Source organism: Candoia aspera, chromosome 2 (assembly GCF_035149785.1).
Source record: "Candoia aspera isolate rCanAsp1 chromosome 2, rCanAsp1.hap2, whole genome shotgun sequence".
Classification (NCBI taxonomy): Eukaryota; Metazoa; Chordata; class Lepidosauria; order Squamata; family Boidae; genus Candoia; species Candoia aspera.
In genome coordinates, this window is record NC_086154.1 from 158,720,947 (window position 1) to 158,744,396 (window position 23,450).

General features: G+C 52.7%; 1 protein-coding gene across 1 annotated transcript in view; it reads right to left on the bottom strand.

Moving 5' to 3' along the window:
• The window catches only part of LOC134491076 (uncharacterized), a 35,168-nt gene extending 34,467 nt beyond the window's left edge, over positions 1–701 (bottom strand). Inside the window, exon 1 of the mRNA XM_063294588.1 lies at positions 381–701. Within this exon, the coding sequence (XP_063150658.1) occupies positions 381–447 (67 nt within the window). The 5' untranslated portion in view covers positions 448–701. The remainder of the gene's footprint in view (positions 1–380) is intronic.
• Between the last annotated feature and the right edge of the window lie 22,749 nt (positions 702–23,450).

Genomic DNA, 23,450 nt, shown 5'->3' on the forward strand with positions numbered 1-23,450 from the left:
CTCAAGTAACGGAAAGACGCGAGGTTTGCCCTGTCGCCAGTGGCGGCCCTAAACTGGCAGCAGCGACTTAGCGCCCCAGATCAATCCCTACAACCAATCTGAATTTCTTTTTCCTTGAAAGTTTGCGCCCTACTTAACCTGGCACCCGAGGAGACCGCCTAGTTGGCCTATATGGACGGAACCCCCCTCCTCCCCGCAAGTCGAACAACCTCTGCTGTAATGGGGAGGCGCAAGTTTGTGAGAAAGCCCGCTGGAGCCCGTCTAAATTCAGGCCCGCCGTGCCAGCGTAAAGGGGCGCTCCGATCTGAGGCAAGATCCACGTCTGGAGGCGGAGAATAGCGGCGCGGGGAGGGGGCCGAGCAGAAGGAGAACCTCCTTACCTTTCGCAATACAAAGCGCAGTGGCTGCCCACAGGAACGGCAACCGGAGTCGTTCCCAGACGGCCATATTCTGAATATGTCGAAAACGAAACCGGGTGAATCGACTTTTCTCAGACGAAACTGTCTGGTTATCTCTTCCGGTTTTCTACCAACGCCCGATCGTTCAGGAAACTTTTCATCTCGGTCCTTTATTCCGTGACTGCGCCCCTTGCCAGTCCCCTCTTTCAGAGTAGGGAGAGAAGGCCGGCAAAGAGCAGCCCCGATCTGCTTGAAAAGCGGTCAGTCCGGTTTGTCACCTGTTCTCATTTGTTAGTTAAAACGAGCTGTCATCTCAGCCTGCTCGTCAGTAGGGCTTTCCCTCAATGCTGAAGCAATCGGCCGTGTACTGCCCAGCTTGCCCGCCCCACCTCCGCGTGCTTATTCATTCAATTTATGTGGCTGCCCATGTGACGCTGGGAATTAACAATAAATACATGCATAAATGACTTGCAAAAATCTGACCGTGGAACAAAACCTAAAATTTTCAAAGGATAATAATTCTTTTGAACTACAGTATATACATACATACATATCCAGTTGCATCATCTGCTTCTGTAGCCTTACCATTTTTCAACACATCCATGGAATGATTTCTTTTCATTCAATTTTTCCTTGGAAAAGAAGCCTAACAAGAAATAAAAATAAACGTCCAGGAGGTTTCCCCATTTGAGATGAGAGATTTACAGCATGCATTTGAAACTAATAAGTCCTTGGCCAGCAGAGTTGCACCTGTTCTGGTCCTACCAGAGGTCATCCACTAGTTCAATCAATGTTGCCTCAGCACTAGAGCTGGGCCTGAAAGCTAGCCAAAAAGGGCCCAGATAATCCAGTGCTCCTGGAGCCTTCTGGAATGCAGGCCCACCACCTTCTCCACCATCTTATCAAAATGGAAAGGTTGGAGATAGATTGGATGTTATCCAACAGTCTTAATCTAGCTGTGGCTTCTTGAGGACAGGACGCAAGACGGTGGGACCACCCAGTCCGTCAAGGATGAATTTCCCACAGCTTAGACAACTCCAGGTCACGTCCTGGGTGGACTTACTCAGCCAGGAGGGACGTGGATCTAACATGTGAACAACTGCACTGACAGCCCTGAGACTCTTTTCTGCTTCTTAAAGAATCACAGACTCAAACTCTTTCCTGGCAACCGAGCAAGACCCTGCCTCACCCAGAGTCTAACTTAGGGTGGATCCAAGTGATTTTATCAATCAGATGCAAAGAATAGTTCTTACAGCAGCCCTTGAGATGACCATTGCATCTATATACTCCTAAAACTCTCCTGTTTGTGTGTAACCTTTAACTGGGCGAAACGGTGCATCATAGGGCAACAATTTTTGAACCAAGGCACCTCAAATGGGTTAACGCTTCCAAAATCCGGGACCCATGACTCCTGTGGAATTGCAATTTGGCAAATTTTATAAAACATTTCATGACATAAAATTGATCATAAAACATCTTATGGCATGCTACATAACGTCATAAAACATTTCCTGTGGTCAACTCCTGATGTTGAACTGAGCTATACAGTTCAATATAGATGGCCATTTTCAAGCCAGAGGCATCTCTGAATTTTCAAGAACTTTTCCAGTGAAGGCAGTACATTAGAAGCTCTGCCACTGTTGAAGGCATTGAGGAATCTGGTAAGGAAATATCTCTGAAACAATGACCCAACAGGTCACAGGTTGTCTAGTTTAAAATAAAAATTTAAAGTTAAATTTAATTTTAGTTTAATTAAATAAAGTCAGTGTAGTTGTTCCCCATACTGACTATTTTTTCTCCTTCTCTCACATTAAAATATCAAATTATTCAGAACGGTGGGGAGATGCTAGGGAGATGCGACACCCATGCTACATGCAGCCACACTCTCATTTACAACCAGTTGCCAAGTGCCCCTCGATCACGTCATCACCATTTTCAATCTTCTCTGCTGGCTGCCCCAGAAAGTCAATGGGGAAGCCGACAAGGAAGGTTGGAAGTGGAGGGAACGAAGGGGACGGAGAGGATGGGAAACCTTTGGCAGGCTGTAGGAACGAAGCCCAAGTCCTGAAGATTTGAGCTTCGCTCCTGCAGCCACACAAAGGAGTTCATGGGGGGAGGAGAGGGGACATGGTTCAGCAGGTTACAGGAACGGAGCCCAAATCCTGAAGATTTGAGCTTTGCTCCTGCAGCCCTACGAAGGAGTTCCCCTCCATGCGGGGAGGGGAGGGGACATGGGTGGACAGGCTGCAGGAACGAAGCCCAAATCCTGAAGATTTGAGCTTCGCTCCTGCAGCCCCACGGAGTTCCCCTCCATGCAGGGAGGGGAGAGGACACCCTTTGTCAGGCTGCAGGAACAGAGCCCAAATCCTGGAGATTTGAGCTTTGCTCCTGCAGCCCCACGAAGGAGTGCCCCTCCATGTGGGGAGGGGAGGGGACACCCTTTGTCAGGCTGCAGGAACAGAGCCCAAATCCTGGAGATTTGAGCTTCGCTCCTGCAGCCCCACGAAGTAGTTCCCCTCCATGTGGGGAGGGGAGGGGACACCCTTTGTCGGGCTGCAGGAACAGAACCCAAATCCTGGAGATTTGAGCTTTGCTCCTGCAGCCCCACGAAGGAGTGCCCCTCCATGTGGGGAGGGGAGGGGACACCCTTTGTCAGGCTGCAGGAACAGAGCCCAAATCCTGGAGATTTGAGCTTCGCTCCTGCAGTGCCACCATGGATTTATCTTCCCCTCCATCCCCTCTGCTTCCAACCTATGCTGTCACCTTCCCCACTGACTTTCTGGGGAAGCCGGCAGAGAAGATTGCAAATGGCGACCACATGATCGTGGGGCACTTGGCAACTGGTCATAAATGCAAGCCGGTTGTTAAGCACCCGATATACAATCACATGACCGGCGGCGGGATGTTTTATGGTGGCTGGAAGTGCTTAACAGGCATGTAAAGCACCCTTTCCAAGGCTATTGCAACTTTGAATGGTCCTTAAGTGAGAGATCATTAAGCGAGGACTACCTGTATATACCGTTTACATGGTTTACCTGACCACTAGTTCTGTTAGGATGTTGTAAGTTTCCATTAGGACTACGCACATAGGAACAAGGTGGTTGAATGCTGGCCAGCTTGTAGTAGCACCACCACTATGGCCACATCAAAAGCATCAGTTTCTACAATGAAGGGTTGTGCAGGGACTGGACGCCACAGGATGGGTTCTGATGCGCAAGCTGTCTTTAAGTCTTCAAAAGCCTGTTGTGTATCTTCATCCAAAACGAAAGGTGTTTTCTTTCACAATAGGTGAGTCAAAGGCCAGTATAAAAGTTCTATAATAATTGACGAAGCCCAGCAAACCCGGAACATCCTTCGTTCTGCGTGGTGGTTGCCAAGTCAGAAGTGCTTTCACTTTATCAGGATCCATGGTGACGCCATCTGAAGAAATGCGCTGACCCAAGAAATCAATAGTCTTCTTCTCAAATTCACATGTGTCAAGTTTGGCAAAAATGATTTTCCCTGAGGCACTGTAATACCATACTGACATACTTCTCATGGTCAGAGAGAGAAGAGAAGAGGAGAATGTGTATTCAAAGTGGCCATAGTGGGTGCCAAAGGAGGTCTTCTATTCCTCACCACTCTGGATATGCACTAGGTTGTAAGCTCCACAGAGGTCGAGCTTGGTAAAAACTTTGGGGCCACGTAACCTCTCTAAGAGCTCGGAAAGGAGAGGCGGGGGGTAGCGATTCCTGATGGTGATCTGGTTTAGCAGCTGGTAGTCATTAGACATCCTGAGCTCCCCTGATTTTTTTCTTGACAACCAAGGCAGGAGCAGCTGCAGGTGAGGAAGAAGCCCTTAGAAACCTCCTCTTCAGATTTTTCTCAATGAAGTCCTGCAACGTTGATCACTCTGGCTCTGAAAGTGGGTAAATCCAGGCGACTGGAATCTTGGCACCAGCCACCAGGTCAATGGGGCACTCAAGATTTCTGTTGCCACTTGGCTGGTAGTTATTTCCTCTCCTGGGGCAACTGGGGGTTCACCTTCCAAGGAATCAGAGCTGGCCTTGACACTTCAGTCTTAGTCGCAGTCGTCGTCTCTGCTGTTTTGGAGACGTCTTCGCTCGCCATTCTTCACCCAGAAGCTCGCACATATCAGCGTTCTGGTCACTAGACAGATGGCAAGAGACAAATGAGGGGAAGGGCCTTCACAGGCGGTCCCTGTGTCTGTTTCCCACTGGCTCAATTGTTAGTTAAATGACTCTCTCTCTCTCTCTCTCGTGCTTCCCTCTCTTCAAGATTGAGTTTATGTAGAAACTGGTTTTCTTAAAAAATAAAACCTAACTTTCACTTCAAATACAAAGAGTACCAGCTAGCATTCATTAATAGCTGGACTAAGCAAGCTATCTACATTCTATACAGCTATATTGTGAGCATTTCTTTTATTTCTTTAAAGGGTTGTTCTGCTACTTAATTACTCAGTATTCTTTTAGCACTCTCTTCACGTTCAGGAGGATATCCTCTTACAAGTGTTCCTGCTCAGTTCAATTCTACAACACTAGGGCTCCTGAGTGGGAAGCAGATGAGCTTTCTCATTTGCCCATAATGATTCCCATTGGCTATTTGAGATGCCAAATACCTCTTTTATACAAACAGGAAAATCAGGAGGGTGCATCTTCTTCTGGGCGGGTGACAAAAGCTGCCATCCTCTCTTCTCCATGGCTCAAAGCCTGCTGCATCTGGTCTCAAGTCCTTTGCCTGCTCTGGCCTGGCTCCTTCTCCTTTCAAAACCATCCCAACGACCGATACGAATGAAAGGTGCTCTAAAGTGAGAGAGGGAGAAAGGGCTCCGTGTGAGCAGGGCGAGAGGAAATGGTCCCTGGGTCTTCTGATAGGAACCTGCGTGATCCCCCCTGTCCACTGGGAAGGGGGGAAGAGGACTCACCGTCCCAACGCGGGTGGATTTGCTCCTCGGCTCCAGGCCTGCCTCCCAATGGACTGACATACAGAGCAGCACTGATTTCTCTTCCTTCTCCACTCTTGGCAGTATTTCAACACCAATGCTCTTGACGATTTTTATAACATTTTTACTCTTTGGTCACTGATGAAGAAACAGAATGGAGCAAGCACAGGAGATAACTTAAGCGACATGGTCAAAAGCAGCATTTCTCTATTTCCTGAACAACTGTAATACATCAACAGCCAACTTAGGATGACTGTTACTACAGGGAAGGCAAGAAGCCCACTGGCCAATTCCAGCGGCATTTTATGGGCAAAATTCCTTCCCAGCCCCATCACCCGGCAACTGACTTTTGTGCATAGCAAGGGGATGGTATGGCACCCTAGCTGCCTTTCTCTGCGGTGCCGCAAGATGTTCCCTGGTGCGGGAGGAAGTGCTCAAATTCCTGAAAAGACACAGACGTATCAGGCAGTCGGTTTCTCTGCTCGCAAGCCTTGCCTCAAGCTTAACTGGGAGGAAGCCCGTCAGGGGACATTCCTCCCTCCATGGGAAGGTCCTCTGCTTTTGGCCCCACCCTAAGAGAGCCGACTCAGGCCACGGCAAGTCCCATCCCGTCAGAGGAAAACCCTGCCCCTCGTCCCCTGCTTTCCCTCCGTTAGCCTGCATCTGACACCTGGGCAGCTGCTGCCCAGCTTCCCTCACCGGTCCATCAGATGGAAAGGCCGTCACATTCGGGGGGGTATCGTTGCCGCCTACAGCCTGCTGCCAAGCGCCGGATGGCAGCCACCAGCCCATCTGCAGAGTGGAGGGAGAAGGCCTTTTCCACCAAAGCTTTCGTTCTCTGGGCGACTCGCCTGACTGCAGGGTCCTGGTCACCCAGAAGCTTTTCCAGATCTGCAAAGAAAAAATTTAGACCAGAGTGTCAAAATGCATCCTGCACAATCCTTCGCTCCCTCCTTCCCTTCCCCACACTGCAAACCCAAAGCTGTTCCTCTTATCACTTTGCACAGCCATTACTTACAAGCAAGGTAGGTGGGAACTGTCCCTTCCGTGAGGAGGCTGCCATTCAGATGAAGCAGGTGACCTGTAGAGGAAAAGAGGGAGAAAAACACACCACTGTCTCTTTCAAAGCCCAATTCTCAACTGATTGCAGCCGTAACTCCAGAACTCCCCAGGCCTTTGATCCCAGGGGAAATGAGAAGCTCAGCAAGAGGACTACAGGCTCATGCCTTGCCTGGGCTAAAGGAAGGTCCATGGCCCAAACAGGAAGTTTATGTCTATGGAAGCCTGCAGGGGGGCGTGCTTTTTTGGCTGAAACGTGGCTATTCCTGGGCAGGAGAAACCCTGAACCTGGGGGATGAGACCTCCCGCCTGATTGCCCACAAAGAGGCTTCTCTTTCCATTACCAATGAACATGGCAGCCGTTCTCCTCACTGAAGCCGGCTTGCTCTTAAAGTACGAAAGGCAGGTGAACACCTCCATCCCCAACTGCCCCTCCGAGATGGGGAACCGAATCGAGGAGAAGAGGCAGAAGAGACAGAGGTGGGAGATCGCCAAGTGCTGCGTGCCCCACCCATGCCTCTCACTCTAGAGGGGAACGGGAGCCAGAGAAGGGCTCTTACCAGGCGCTTGGCGATTTGATGCAGAAGCTCCTGCAGGCTGTAAGTCCTCCCCGCCAGGAGGGTGCCCCCAAGGTGCCAATGGAGAGCCTCTGCCAGGTGCTGCAGGGTATCTTTTGCTCCCTTCAAGAACAGAGGAGAGAAAAAAGCTGGGGCCATTCTTCTACTGCTTTCCTCGAGTGAGTCAGCTAGCCAAGCTGCAACCCTCTTTTCCCAGGCAAGCTGGGCCCTCACCTTCGCCACCTTCTCCTCAACATCCTCCACGTGCATCAGCACCGCAATGAGGGTGTGGATGGCTGCTGTCCCCTCAAGATCTTTCCGGTGCTGCAGAAGAGGCCAGATATACTTCAAGGCTGCCCATCAAATGGTTGCTGCTTCCTGTGAAGGACCAAGGAAAAGACTTTTTTTTTCTTGTCCTGCAAGGAATGGGTCCCGTGTAGACTCCCAGTTAAGGTTTCCGTTAACTTTTTCCTCCTCTTCCAAGCAAGGGGGAGCTGAGGACTCACGTGGTGGAAGAGCGAGCAGTACTGGGCAGCCAAGGAGGCGTCCAAACATCCTCCTGTGTCTGGAGGCCGAGCTGCTCTGCCAAGTCCAAGAACTGCAAGGTGATGGCAGGGCTGGAACTGCAGAGCCCACCGAGGACAGCATGGCACAGCTCCTCGGGCCTCATGATCTGCAGAGGAAATGGGAGATTGGAAAAACTCTCCTCCAAGGAAAGAGAGAAGAGAAACCTAACCTTTTCTGATCACAGTTGGGTATCTTAGCTAGCAACCTACTCTCAGCTCTGAGAGAGATCGAAGTGAAGATGGAACGTGAGAGCAGCAAGCCATCCTCATCCCCAGGACTGAGTAAAAGGAAGATCTGCCACCTCCCCACGCGCTCCATCTTGCCTAGACTAGGGGGTTAGATCTCATCCTGGGGTAAGAAGGCCCACTGGCTAAATCTGTCCAGGCCAGCAACATTATTGCTGCAATTCTAAAGTGAAGGTGCTTCCTGGAAGGAAGCATCCTCTACAGTTGTGTCCGAAGAGGAGAAGCTCCGCATTTGTCTGTCCCCTGTGGGTGAGGGCCACTTACCATCTTGTAGTTCTCGCAGAGATGGAGAAGACCCTTCCTGCTCAGTTGGCGAACGGTCCGGCTGGGGTGTTCCAGCCGAGCCATGAGCAGCTTCCAGGTCTTCTCCATGGGGGCTTGGCCCCTGTAGTTAGTCAGCAGCTGAAAGAGAGCAGAGCGGTCGAAGGCCCGTCAGTGGCCAGAGGAGGAAAAGGAAGGAGTGAGCAGCTTCACTGGGGAGAAGGTGCCCAAAGGGCCCCCAGGGAAGATGCTTCACCCTTGCTCTTTGGGGAAGCAGGAACATGCCTCTAGGCTCTCCTTGAGCGGCAGGGAAAGCAAGAGAGATGGGTTTTGGAGCTTGATCCCTGCCTAAAGGTGGCCTGGGGCAACCCCCGTTTTCTCCTCTGCATCACCCTGCTCAGCCAACTCCCATTGCCTCCCTGGATCGATCCAAGAGACTGGGGCGGGGGGGATTTTCCCACCTCAATAAAGAAGGCCAGCGCTGCAGCTGAATGCTCCTTTGCCTCTTCCTTCTCCAGGACAGAACTGAGATGTCTCTGGAGGCTGCACATGGCAGGACAAGAGGTCTCCACGAGGGCCCTGCAACACACCAAAGCTCTTTTGAGAAAAAGCCATCAGACGGACAGGCCAGGCTGGGCTGGAAGGGGAGAAGAAAGTTTCTCTTTGGGGAGAAAAGCTGCCCTTTGCCCTCTGTCTTACGTCACCAACACGGCCACGCCCTGGAGGCAGCAGCTGGGGCGGCACAACAGCTCCCCGCAGGTCTCCCTCAGGGTCAGGTGTGCCTCCCTGGCCAGCAGCACCTGGATGGTGCCAACCGTCTCCCTGCAGAGGAAAGAAGGCCAGAGTCACCAAGGCATGATCCCGTAGTCTGAGGGGCAAAAGAAACCCTTTGCGTGATGCCCACAGGGAAGCTTCCCTCCGCAGCTTCTCTCCCTCCTTTCCCTGGAACGCCACGAGAAGAGCAAAGAGGGAGGGAGCTCCAGAGGGGCTTTCCTTCTCCCTTGCAGCCGTTCACCACCAAATGGGATTTGCTGCATCTGCGTGAGTTGGTCCCTCCACCCAAGCGCAAGGGTGCTCCAGAAACATCACGGAGGCCACAGATTGCATTTTCTTTCTTTTCCTCAAAGCTTCAGGACAGACCTCATGAGAAAAGCAAGGCAGCCAAGCTGGGAGCACTACGTGCTGGAGAGCTTTTTTTCCTGGGGCCTATGCAACACCCGGCCTATCTGAGGAGAGGACTTGCAGGGCCAGGGGGATATTGCTAAACCAGAAGTGTCGCTTGGATGTGGGAGCCCAAGAAGGAGAAGGAGGTTTCTCCTTCCCAGTGCCGCTGCTTACTCCAGAGGCAGATGGTCCTCTCCTTCAGCTGATATATTCTGCTGCCTGGCGCCTTTGATGATGATATCCACCAGGCAGAGGAGAGAAGGCCTGAGGAGAGAAGGAGCGTCTGCTTTACCCACAGAGCTCCTAAGGAAAGTTGGCTAATGGAGCCCACGCTGACTCTTGGTAGAATCGCTCTCTCTGTCGACCCTCACCACCCAAAGGGCCTTCCCTCCCTCCCAAGCAGGATTCGAGAAGTGTCTTCTCGTTTGCCTGTTGGGAGCCCACAGACACAGGGACACGATGGCATCTCCAAGAGGGAGGTTGAAGTCTGGGCATACAAAAGGACCACCTACTTCCGAGCTCTAGCCCTTACCGGAGTGGCAGGAAGAGGATGGGTGGACTGTTCCTCTCCCTGAGGCAGCCAAGGGACCTCCTTCACCTTTGCCAGGAGAAGGGACAGGACCTTATCCCCGCTGCCGTATGATGAGGCGATGACGGCCCAGAGCAGCTCACCGCAGGTGCTGGGAAGAAAATCAGGCGGCAACCATGTCAGACCCTTCTGCCCATCCCAGGTCCACAGGGAGGAACACAGAAGAGTCAGCCTGATGTTGGACTTCCCTGCAACTCAAGGGAGGAAGAACCTGCACCCCTGCCTACCTCCACGGCAGCTCTAAGGGGCGCTGCGTGACCAGTTGCATGTTCTTCCGGGCCACGACATGTAGGGAGGGCACGACCTGGCTCAGTCCAACGGAGCAAGTGGAGGCCAGGCGGCAGATCTTATCCGGCGCTTTCTGCATAGGCAAGAGAGAAAGGAAGAGGAAACGGAAGTGATGGTGAAAGGCCGATTCCTCCAGGGGAGGGCTGAACTGGAGGTTGCAGGAAGAGGTCTTTCTCTGGGGAAGCCCTCAGTTTAACCCTGAGTGACAAGCCTTACTTGACATGCCCGCGAGGTGGTTGACCGGGTCCGGGTCCGAGTCTGGGTCCGAGCTGTACATTTCTTCCCCTGACCCGCTGTTGAGAGGAGGGATATGGGATGATTAGACCTAGATTAGGGGTCAGTTTGTCATCTGGAAGGGAGTCATCTGAAACTAAGCTTCTGGAGGAGGACAGAGAAGTACAGCTGAGACGGAACGGTGCAGGATCCGACCAAGGGCCCCTCTGTTCCCTGGACAGGTCCCTCCGCCATCAAGTGGCCGGGTGACATTTTGTCTCACGCCCTCAGACCACCAGCTTCCCAGTAGGTCCTTCACTCCATTGGGAGAAAAGAGAAGCATTTCTATCTGCAGTAGCCACCATCTTGCAAGGCTTCCACCAAACACTGTTTAAAATAAATGAGCGGGAAAGGCCTCATGCCTTTCCGCCAAGTATTGTGGGGAAGGGGTGGCAGTTCCTCAATGGTTGTACCGCTGAAAAATAGGGCACCTGTCTGAACTGAGACTGGGGTCCCAGGCCTCCTCCTGCAGGCTGCTGACATCGTCCAAGGTCTCTTGGCCTTCGTCAGGGGAATCCTGTGAATGACAATGATTCCTCTGTGGCCACAAAGGGGGAAGTGCCTCAGAATTGCGATTTTCATGGGTCTTGGGGATTCTAGAATAAAGGGAAGGCCTATCAAATGCAGGATGCCTGGCCAGAACGGTGCTTCTGCTGCATGATACGTCTCCCAAGTTGGAGGAATCCACTGCCCCGCCCCACCCATCCCCCGGAAAAGTACGCTTTTCCTGTTAAAGCCCTGCCTGGAAGCAGCAGGGCGCTGGAGAGGATGAAGCAGAGAAAGGAAAGGCGTGGGCAGGGGGTCGCATCCTTTTAGGCCACCAGTCAGGGCAAGTTGCCCCAAGGGCCCAGCACCCCCCAGCACCCCTGCATGGTACACTCGGGGTGGGAGACCTGAACAGAGGGAGCCCCTCCCCGTGGCCCTGCCCAACAGAAAACAGCTCGCCCTTCTTTACCCAGGGGCTGGAAGAGATGTGGGCCTCCAGTGCCTCCTCTGCAGTCTGTCCCTTTTCGCTCCTAGGAGAAAGGACACAAAAGAGGGCAGAATGGGAGGAGGGATCTGCTATCCCAGCCTCTCAGAAACAAATCATCAGCCTGTGCAGGCCTCAAAGCCTTTGAACCCTCCCCCTTAGGGAGGCTGCCACAACATCTTCACCCTCCGAGGTGCTGCCTACCTCGATGGATTGGGACGTGTTTCCCACTGCACGTCCCCCAGGCTGCCGGTCTTGCCTGAGGGCAGGGGTTCTTCTGAGGACTCCTAAAATGACAACCCAAATGTTCTTCAACTGAATACAGGGCTAAAGGGGGTTAGTCCCCGCTTGGGAAAATAAGAGAGGATTTGGGGTTCTCAGTTTCAGTTCGTCGAATGAGGGCTGGCCATCTTGACTAAGGGAGGCAACTCAAGGTCAGGGGCATCTGGCAACCGGTTTGGAAAGAAGATTGCACCAATTGGCAGATGCAACTGTCCTCGCTTTACCCACATGGAGTTTTCAGTAGAAAAAGGAGCAGCGAGGACACTTTCTTTGCCAACAGCTTTTCCAAACCCCTCCGTGAGCTCAATCCCAGCCCTGCAGAGTTCCCCATCTATCTTGACTGGTTGGAACGGCCAGGTATCTGGCAGCACTGGGCGATGCAAAGCAGCAGAGGGAGCTTGAAGGAGAAAAGGAGGGAGCAGGAGCACGCTTCTGATGGGTAGCCTGTCCTTGCAGAGCGTGTCCATAAATAGCACCTCGGCCTCCAGCGCCGTTCCATCTGCTGACCTATCTTCAAACCCGCAGAGACAGGGCTTCTGCCGTTGCAAGGGTGAGGAGCTGGTCACAACTTACTGATGGGGTGGAGACCTCCTCTATCGTGTAGAGCCCCTGCCTCTTCTGCTCCGGTTCATCATCACTGGGGAGAGATTGAAGGGCCCAGAGATCAGAACTAGCTGTGGGCCCTCTTTCAAGAGCGGCCACATGGATGCTCTAAGGAGCCTGTCGGCTGGCCTGCCAAGGGGGTTGACCTGAGTCCTCCTTTCTTTTATCAGAAGCAGATGCTGAGAAGGAAAGGAGGTGAACCTCCCTTATGTGGCAGCTCAAACAGGCTTTGGGCCCTCCCCAGTCAGCCAAGCAGCAGCCCTTGCGACCGGCTGGGCCAGAGGGTGGGATGGGAGGGTCCTTGTTTTCCTTTCCCCACCCCTCCCTTTTCCTTTTGGGCTGTCTCCTGTAACGTTAGGCTTTGGACAATCAGAAGCTTGCTTACTTTCCTGTGCTTTAAGCATGCACTCCCTGCCCAGGTGCCTTCATCGTCTGGTCCCCCTTTTGCCCCAAATGGCCCCCCATCCCATTAAGGAGAGAAGAGAAAGGCTTCCTGTCCAGGGGGTTGAGCGTGCATCCCATAGAAATCTATCCCTCCCCTCAGCAGACATTTCTCATAGCCTTTTTTCTGTGGGACGGTACTGCAGCCTCTTCTTGGGGGCTTCAGAATCAGCTGAGAGCAGGTACCTTGCCAAATCGGAGACGGAGTCCACATCTTCCAGGCTCTGGGTCCTCGAGGCCCACTGGACTTCCATTGAATCCTGCAAATGACATTTGTTTCTATTCAGGCATAATCAAAGACTGTTCCACCATTTGGAAGTCGCATCCCTCCCTCCTTCACCTTGGAGGGGGTCAAGAAAAGGGGGATGCTTATGCACTCAGCCCCTTCCTTGAGCACCATTTTCTCAATGGATGTCCTTCAACCAGCTGTGACCTGACATCTGGCAGCTCCTTGACAAACCACCCATCTGGAAACTTGCACTGAGGGCGGGAAGAAGCCAAGCACAGAGGTCGAAGTAGAAGCAGATGGGCCCACTGCCGGACCCTGCCCTCAGATGCCATTTCCAGATGGCGGGGAAAATGGAGGAAGACGCAGGACCATTGAGGAAGAGGCTCCTCAACTCAGGAAGGGGGGTCAGTCTCAGGAGGAGGTTCAGAGCAGCTGTGCCTTCATTGTACCAGGGAGAATTACGTGACTAGGGCAGGAGGATTGTTTGGAAAGGCCCTCCAAAGGATGTTCCTTCGCCTTCGAAGCCGTAAAGGTCTTTCCAGGAATCCAAGGGTGTGTTGTCCTGGAGTTTGCCAGCCTGGCCAGGCTGCCCAGGTGACAATTCCTCCCCGGCCCCCAGGCCTTCAGGCATGAACTGCCACCAGCCACGTTGGCAAACCCTCCTTACCGCTGAGGTAGAAGCAGTGACCCCATCGTGAGAGCTCTCCTGCTCCTTGACCATTCTCTGTGTCTCTTGGGACCTGACCGGAGGAAGAAGTGAGACATGAAAGAACATCCAGCTAGCTCTCCCTCCCCGTTCCAAGACCAGCCAGTCAGTCAGTTGGCCTTTTTTCGCCCCGCAAGCCCCTTGTGGGCAGGCAGCGGTCTTGGGCTCCTGCAGACTCTTGTGGCCCGTCAAAGGTGCCCCGCCGAGTCTGGGTTTTGGGAGAAGGACTTGGTCTTCTTGGGGCTTCAGAATCAGCTGAGAGCAGGTACCTTGCCAAGTTGAGAATGGACTCCACATCCTCCAGGCTCTGGTTCCTGGAGGCCCCCTGGACTTCCATCGAATCCTGTAAATGACATTTGTTCTTATTGAGGCATAAATCCAAAGCTCTCTGTATCCCAATTGGATGGCTAAAGCCTAGGGCGCAATTTCAGCCCCCTAGGAAGAGGTCTTCAGAGGCCTTAGGTTAAGAGGATGCTGCTTCCAGAATAAGGACCTGCTGTTCTCCAAACAGGCTATACTCATGGCTGGGCACTTGGCAACTGTTCACAAAGTCTTTGACACTGTTTGGAAGATGCATCCCTCTCTCCTTTTGCCTCAGAGGGGGTAAGGAAAAGGGCGATGCTTAGGCACTCAGCCCCTTCCTCGTTCACCATTTTGTCACTGGATGTCCCTCCACCTGCTGTGACCTGACATCTGGCAGCTACCTTACAAACCACACATCTGAAATCTTGCACCAGGGGCAGGGAGAAGCCAGGAACGGAGGGCAGAGTAGAGGCAGAAGGGTCCGCTGCCGGTCCCTGCCCTCGGATGCCCTTTGCAGATGGTGGGGACAATAGAGGAGGAAAAAGTGGGACCATTGAGGAAGAGGCTCCTCAACCCAGGAGGGCAGGATCGTCAGGAGGAGGTTCAGAGCGGCTGCGCCTCAATTGTGCCCGGGAGAATTTCACGAGTGGGGCGGGAGGATTGCTTGGAAAGGCTCTCCAAAGCTTGTTCCTTTGTCCTTCAAGCCGTAAAGGTCTTCCCAGGAATCCAAGGGTCTGTTGTCCTGGAGTTTGCCAGCCTGGCCAGGCTGCCCAGGTGACAATTCCTCCCCGGCCCCCAGGCCTTCAGGCATGAACTGCCACCAGCCACGTTGGCAAACCCTCCTTACCGCTGAGGTAGAAGCAGTGATCCCATCGTGAGAGCTCTCCTGCTCCTTGACCATTCTCTGTGTCTCTTGGGACCTGACCGGAGGAAGAAGTGAGACATGAAAGAACATCCAGCTAGCTCTCCCTCCACGTTCCAAGACCAGACAGTCAGTCAGTTGGCCTTTTTTCCCCCCGCAAGCCCCTTGTGGGCAGGCAGCGGTCTTGGGCTCCTGCAGACTCTTGTGGCCCGTCAAAGGTGCCCCGCCGAGTCTGGGTTTTGGGAGAAGGACTTGGTCTTCTTGGGGCTTCAGAATCAGCTGAGAGCAGGTACCTTGCCAAGTTGAGAATGGACTCCACATCCTCCAGGCTCTGGTTCCTGGAGGCCCCCTGGACTTCCATCGAATCCTGTAAATGACATTTGTTCTTATTGAGGCATAAATCCAAAGCTCTCTGTATCCCAATTGGATGGCTAAAGCCTAGGGTGCAATTTCAGCCCCCTAGGAAGAGGTCTTCAGAGGCCTTAGGTTAAGAGGATGCTGCTTCCAGAATAAGGACCTGCTGTTCTCCAAACAGGCTATACTCATGGCTGGGCACTTGGCAACTGTTCACAAAGTCTTTGACACTGTTTGGAAGATGCATCCCTCTCTCCTTTTGCCTCAGAGGGGGTAAGGAAAAGGGCGATGCTTAGACACTCAGCCCCTTCCTCGTTCACCATTTTGTCACTGGATGTCCCTCAGCCTGCTGTGACCTGACATCTGGCAGCTACCTTACAAACCACCCATCTGAAATCTTGCACCAGGGGCAGGGAGAAGCCAGGAACGGAGGGCAGAGTAGAGGCAGAAGGGTCCGCTGCCGGTCCCTGCCCTCGGATGCCCTTTGCAGATGGCGGGGACAATAGAGGAGGAAAAAGTGGGACCATTGAGGAAGAGGCTCCTCAACACAGGAGGGCAGGATCGTCAGGAGGAGGTTCAGAGCGGCTGCGCCTCAATTGTGCCCGGGAGACTTTCGCGAGTGGGGCGGGAGGATTGCTTGGAAAGGCTCTCCAAAGCTTGTTCCTTTGTCCTTCAAGCCGTAAAGGTCTTCCCAGGAATCCAAGGGTCTGTTGTCCTGGAGTTTGCCAGCCTGGCCAGGCTGCCTAGGTGACAATTCCTCCCCGGCCCCCAGGCCTTCAGGCATGAACTGCCACCAGCCACGTTGGCAAACCCTCCTTACCGCTGAGGTAGAAGCAGTGACCCCATCGTGAGAGCTCTCCTGCTCCTTGACCATTCTCTGTGTCTCTTGGGACCTGACCGGAGGAAGAAGTGAGACATGAAAGAACATCCAGCTAGCTCTCCCTCCCCGTTCCAAGACCAGCCAGTCAGTCAGTTGGCCTTTTTTCCCCCCGCAAGCCCCTTGTGGGCAGGCAGCGGTCTTGGGCTCCTGCAGACTCTTGTGGCCCGTCAAAGGTGCCCCGCCGAGTCTGGGTTTTGGGAGAAGGACTTGGTCTTCTTGGGGCTTCAGAATCAGCTGAGAGCAGGTACCTTGCCAAGTTGAGAATGGACTCCACATCCTCCAGGCTCTGGGTCCTGGAGGCCCCCTGGACTTCCATCGAATCCTGTAAATGACATTTGTTCTTACTGAGGGATAAATCCAAAGCTCTCGGTATCCCAATTGGATGGCTAAAGCCTAGGGTGCAATTTCAGCCCCCTAGGAAGAGGTCTTCAGAGGCCTTAGGTTAAGAGGATGCTGCTTCCAGAATAAGGACCTGCTGTTCTCCAAACAGGCTATACTCATGGCTGGGCACTTGGCAACTGTTCACAAAGTCTTTGACACTGTTTGGAAGATGCATCCCTCTCTCCTTTTGCCTCAGAGGGGGTAAGGAAAAGGGCGATGCTTAGGCACTCAGCCCCTTCCTCGTTCACCATTTTGTCACTGGATGTCCCTCAGCCTGCTGTGACCTGACATCTGGCAGCTACCTTACAAACCACCCATCTGAAATCTTGCACCAGGGGCAGGGAGAAGCCAGGAACGGAGGGCAGAGTAGAGGCAGAAGGGTCCGCTGCCGGTCCCTGCCCTCGGATGCCCTTTGCAGATGGCGGGGACAATAGAGGAGGAAAAAGTGGGACCATTGAGGAAGAGGCTCCTCAACCCAGGAGGGCAGGATCGTCAGGAGGAGGTTCAGAGCGGCTGTGCCTCAATTGTGCCCGGGAGAATTTCGCGAGTGGGGCGGGAGGATTGCTTGGAAAGGCTCTCCAAAGCTTGTTCCTTTGTCCTTCAAGCCGTAAAGGTCTTCCCAGGAATCCAAGGGTCTGTTGTCCTGGAGTTTGCCAGCCTGGCCAGGCTGCCCAGGTGACAATTCCTCCCCGGCCCCCAGGCCTTCAGGCATGAACTGCCACCAGCCATGTTGGCAAACCCTCCTTACCCCTGAGGTAGAAGCAGTGACCCCATCGTGAGAGCTCTCCTGCTCCTTGACCATTCTCTGTGTCTCTTGGGACCTGACCGGAGGAAGAAGTGAGACATGAAAGAACATCCAGCTAGCTCTCCCTCCCCGTTCCAAGACCAGCCAGTCAGTCAGTTGGGCTTTTTTCCCCCCGCATGCCCCTTGTGGGCAGGCAGCGGTCTTGGGCTCCTGCAGACTCTTGTGGCCCGTCAAAGGTGCCCCGCCGAGTCTGGGTTTTGGGAGAAGGACTTGGTCTTCTTGGGGCTTCAGAATCAGCTGAGAGCAGGTACCTTGCCAAGTTGAGAATGGACTCCACATCCTCCAGGCTCTGGTTCCTGGAGGCCCCCTGGACTTCCATCGAATCCTGTAAATGACATTTGTTCTTATTGAGGCATAAATCCAAAGCTCTCTGTATCCCAATTGGATGGCTAAAGCCTAGGGCGCAATTTCAGCCCCCTAGGAAGAGGTCTTCAGAGGCCTTAGGTTAAGAGGATGCTGCTTCCAGAATAAGGACCTGCTGTTCTCCAAACAGGCTATACTCATGGCTGGGCACTTGGCAACTGTTCACAAAGTCTTTGACACTGTTTGGAAGATGCATCCCTCTCTCCTTTTGCCTCAGAGGGGGTAAGGAAAAGGGCGATGCTTAGGCACTCAGCCCCTTCCTCGTTCACCATTTTGTCACTGGATGTCCCTCCACCTGCTGTGACCTGACATCTGGCAGCTACCGTACAAACCACCCATCTGAAATCTTGCACCAGGGGCAGGGAGAAGCCAGGAACGGAGGGCAGAGCAGAGGCAGAAGGGTCCGCTGCCGGTCCCTGCCCTCGGATGCCCTTTGCAGATGGCGGGGACAATAGAGGAGGAAAAAGTGGGACCATTGAGGAAGAGGCTCCTCAACCCAGGAGGGGGGGAGCGTCAGGAGCAGGTTCAGAGCGCCTGCGCCTCAATTTTGCCCGGGAGAATTTTGCGAGTGGGGCGGGAGGAATGCCTGGAAAGGCTCCCCAAAGGTTGTTCCTTGCCCTCCAAGCCGTAAAGGTTTTTCCAGGAATCCAAGGGTCTGTTGTCCTCGAGTTTGCCAGCCTGGCTGGGCTGCCCAGGCAGGAATTCCTCCCGCCCCCCAAGATTTGAGGCATGAAGTCCCACCGGCCACGTTGCCAAACCCTCCTTACCCCTGAGGTGGAAGCGGTGACCCTATCATGAGAGCTTTCCCGCTCGATTTGTCTCTGTGCCACTTGAGTCCTGTCCGGAGGAAGAAGGTGAGACATGAAAGAACATCCAGCTACCTCTGCCTCCCCTTTCCAAGACCAGCCAGTCAGTCAGTCGGCCATTTTTTCCCCTGCAAGCCCCTTGTGGGCAGGCAGCGCTCTTGGGCTCCTGCAGACTCTTGTGGCCTGTCAATGGTGCCCCGCCGAGTCTGGGTTTTGGGAGAAGGACCCGGTACCTGGCAGGTGGCACAGGAAGGTCTTCCACCGTGTTCCTCGCACAACATGAAAACGGACAGCTTTTCAAGATGTTCTGTATGGAGAGGGGAGCAGAGAAAGAGGCTTGAGCCAGGGGGAGAGGTTCGAGGCCCGTGACTTTCTCCCCCTTTCCAGTTTCTTGGGGGCCCTGCGGGCCTCGCTTACTCTGAATAGCCTCCGTAGCGCCATAGCAGAGGCTGGATGGCTCTGCAGGGAAAGAGATTCGTGGTGCAACAATTGGCAACCAGCAAGCCAGGTCCAGAGTAGTGTCTGCCAGCTGGCAGGCAAAGCCACAATGGGAATGAGCAGCCTGGGGGTTGGCCTGTGGCTTTAAAGGTTTGCTGAGTCTTGTTCCCTTGGCAACCGGGAAAACATCCCCATTGGCCACCTTTTGTACCTACCCAAGAATGGCTGCTGTCTCGTGGCCAGGAGTGGCCGGGCAGCCCAGTGGCTGACTCTCTTGGTGGCCTTTGGCCTCTGCCTTTCGTGTGGCAAGCTGTCTGTTCGTGTGCAGCGCAAAAGCACAATCACGCGTGGCACAAAGCACAGAGAGGGGCCAGAGATGCCGCCTTGCTTCTCTGCTGGGCCTCTTGGGCAATCTGACCTTCCTTTCCCCTTCGGGCCAGCACAGCCTGCTATCCCTTGCCCACCACTTAGCGGGGTCCGAGTCCTGTCTGCTCAGGGGAGAATTCTCTTCTTTTTCCCTGCGCGGGGGCCTGGGGTTGAACAGTTTGGGTGGGCATACAAGAGGAACAGGGCGGCCTCTCTCATGTCATTCAAAGCCACCTCCCCTCTCCGCCAGCCAGCCTGGATGTTGGTGGTGATGTATGAAGCCCAAGAAGGCCACCAGTGGCTCATCTGAGATGCAGAGTAATGGCAGGAGTGGGGGCTGCCATGACAAAAGCTGCCATCCTCTCTCTTCCATGACTCAAAGCCTGCTGCATCCGCCTGTTCTGGCCTGTCTGCCTCTCCTTTCAAAAGAAGCCTAACAAGAAATAGAAATAAACGACCAGGAGGTTTCCCCATTTGAGATGAGAGATTTACAGTATGCATTTGAAACTAATAAGTCCTTGGCCAGCAGGGTTGCCCCTGTTCTGGTCCTACCAGAGGTCATCCACTACTTCAATCAATGCTGCCTCAGCACTAGAGCTGGGCCTGAAAGCTAGCCAAAAAGGGCCCAGATAATCCAATGCTCCCGGGGCCTTCTGGAATGCAGGCCCACCACCTTCTCCACCATCTTACCAAAATGGAAAGGTTGGAGATAGATTGGATGTTATCCAACAGTCTTAATCTAGCTTTGGCTTCTTGAGGACAGGACGCAAGATTTGCGGAGAACCACAGGGCGGCGCAGCCAAACTTCAAATTGGGAGATAAGGTCTACCTCTCCACTAAGCTCATTAAGTCTCCGCAGCCCTCTAAGAAGTTGGCCCCCAAGTTCATTTGCCCATTCCCAATCATAGAGATAATCAACCCGGTAACTTTCAAATTAGATTTACCCCACAACCTAAAACGCATACACCCAGTGTTCCATTGTGCATTACTGAAACCGGTTACCTCGTCAAAATGGCACAATGACCCCCCCCCCCGCCTCCGCCCAACACGATAGATGGACAACAACATTTCGAAATCAAGGAAGTACTGGACTCCAGAAGGCTACGGGGCACCCTCCAGTACCTGGTCCGCTGGAGACATTTCCCCCACCCCGAGTGGGTACAGGCTCGGGATGTCTCAGTGCAGCGGCTTGTCAAACGCTTCCACGAAGCATATCCTGACAAACCGGCGCCTTGAAGTTTTCGTGGGGGGGCAGTATGTCATGACCCCCGTTGCAATGCATGCACGCATCACAACGGGGAACATGCCTTTCAGGAAAAGGGGAAGGAAGGAGGAAGGAATCATCCTAATCCCTTAAACACTCAAACACAAACGCAATCATAAGGACAAAGGGGACACACCTTTGCCCTGACCAGAGAAGGCATCAGCATATCGCCCAGACATCCCTGCATTACCCCGGGGGACACACCTGCGCCGGACATGGGAAGGAGACAGAGGAGACCAGCGATAATCTTCCTGATCGCCCATCAAGACCCCGGTATCGCACCCCCGATCGCCCATCAAGAAACAGGATCCGGACTGTGGGACAATGGGGGGTGGAGAAGGGCCAGGTCCGCGCCAGGGGTATTTACGGGGTACCCCGCACGCCATGTGCTCATTCCCGTCTCTTTGTGTGTATGCATTCTGTTCTCAGTAAACAGGATATCCTTAGCCCCATCTAAGTGAGTCCGTGTCTTTCTGAGCGCAAGGCAGCCATTACACATATCCAGTTGCGGCATCTGCTTCTATAGCCTTACCATTTTTCAACACATTCATGGAATGGTTTCTTTTCATTCAATTTTGCCTTGGACTCTTAACACTTACCAGTTTCATTTCAATTCTACTTGTCATCACATCGCTATGATTCCTATATAAAATACTCCTTCCAGAAATCAGTTTTGCCACATTTTGGCTTGTATGGCACAACCAAAGCCCAGTTTTACCCCAAGCGTGTTCCCATCAGGCCCGTATCACCCCATGAAGGAGGAACGTCTAATTCTCTACGCACTTAAGTCCTTCAGGCACTCTTGGGTCAAACTATTATAAACACTTGAATTAAGCCTTATTTTTTGACAAGTTTTTTAACAAAGAGACCATAGGTGCCAGGCCAACATTTACCAAAGCTGTTTTACAATACTTTTTCTGAAATCAGAAGGCAACCAGGTGATAAATGCCATTTGTCTTGCGCCAGCATCTTTCCTGTGACATAATTACAGTTGTATGAACAATAAAATGACTACTGCTGCTGCTTCCTGCTTGCATCTGTAGAGCGCTTTCCCACTCTTCTAGCCTCCTTTTGTTGCCTTAAGAAACTAGCCAGCCATCAGGGAGTATCGCCAACAACTCTGAGACAGCCGAGTTCTGCCAATGATCGGGGGGCCTTCCCAGGAGAGGCCAGTGTTGGGACTAGCTATGCCAACTGCAGAACTGAATATGTGAAACCGTTTCTTTCTCACAGAAGGCCTTCTGCTGACCATTATTGTGCAATAACAGTGTGGTTGTAAAACAACATTTGTAGTGAGAAGGCATCCTAGCACCAAACCAAAGGCAAAGGTGTTAAGAGAACTAAAAGGCAAACAAACAAACAAACAAACAAACAAACAAACAAACAAGTCAATCTGTTCACATGTAATTGAAAGAAGGAAATTGGCACACAGTTTCAGTATCTAAAGGGTAATCATCCAAATGCAAACCTGCTCGGGCTGATTCATTGACTTCAGTGCCATCTGTGTGCTTGTGAAAAGAAATGGTGAGTACGCACCTTTCATATAAAAGGAAGAAATGAAGCTGCTTGTCATGTTTACCGTTCCGGTGTTTGTCTACATCGTAACGGTTCGCTTGCCAAGGTGCTGATAGGTGTTCGGGCTGGGAGGGTGCTGCTGAGAGCCTTGTACAGGAGACGCGCTGGACTGTGCCAGGAGGAATGTCTTTAGGCTATCTCTGAAATGTCAAGGTCTTTTTGCCCGTTGATCAGCAGAGCTCGTTAGGAGCACCTGGGAATGTGGGGCGAACTGTATGTGAGGGAGGGGGTGGGGTGTTGTTTGCAAAGACGCTATTTAGTTTGAGTTTAGGCGCGCTTTCCTCATTCTCAGCTTTTTAGCTGTTTGCACTCTTTTCTAAATAAATCCAGAACCTGAATTGACATTTTGAGTCTGAGAGTTTTATTTAGAGTAAGGCAATCATCACACTGCTATCTAGTGAGAGGAAGTAGTCTTGAGTGTCTGCTTTTTCATACCAAATCTAAAGGGCATTGGAGGTGCTGTAGAGAACAACTTTTAGTGGTTGAGTGGTATTAACCAACTACAATGTTGACATTTTCTGTACAGTTTAGGGTGCTCCAAGCCAGTCTTACTAGTGGGAATCTTCCTGTGCATGGGGCAAAGGAGGCCATCTTTTACTATCAGCAAGTAGCCACGACTAGAGAAATTGCCTGGCAGACCAGAAAGGAAACCAGAGCACCAATGCATTCTTTGGAAGGGAAGGACTGAGCGAGAATGTGACCTGAGACCTTTGGGCTTCACTCTGGCCTTAGTTCACTTGAATAGCTCTGAGGCCCCTTCGAGTTGGGTGCCTGGCTTTGAAGAACACCACAGAAGGAAATTTGGGGGACCAACAGGAACACTGTGAGAGACTCCTCCTAATCTTTTTGAAGGTGCCAAGATTGTTGCCGAAGGCACCAAAACGTGCTCCGCCGTGGATGAGAGCATAATGGCTCCCTTCACCTCCCAGTGCTCAAACCCATGAGAAACCGCTGTCCTGGGGTCTCCTCGCATGGAGCAGCCATCCAGAGCAGAAGTGGGTGATCTCCCATCCTCTCCTTATCCGGAGAGGTTCTGTGGGACCGGACTACTCGCTGGTCCTTCATGTCCGGTCCCGGCCCGTGGAAATCACTGACACGCAGGTAAGTTTTATAGATTTACTAAAAAGGCTTTTAAACAGAACTCTAGTGGCAAAAAGCTTTGACCAAACAATCGTAGTCCCTCACACCCAAAATATCCAGCCCACCAAAGCTCAACCAGCTTAACTTAGAGGCTCTTTCAGCTGAATCCCCTCAGGCTGATGACTCTTCTGTAACTCCTCGTCATCTTCCAAGGAGTCTGAGCTGGCCATGACACTATCCCCCACCTCAGGGCCCTCCTCTCCTGCAGATTGAGGCCTGGGCTTCTCCGGGTACTGTTACTGGAACAGGTGTGTGAGGCAGGGAGCATAAACATCATCATCTTCCCAGGAACGCTCCTATGGTCCATAGCCCTTCCAATCCACCAGATACTGGAGGTGG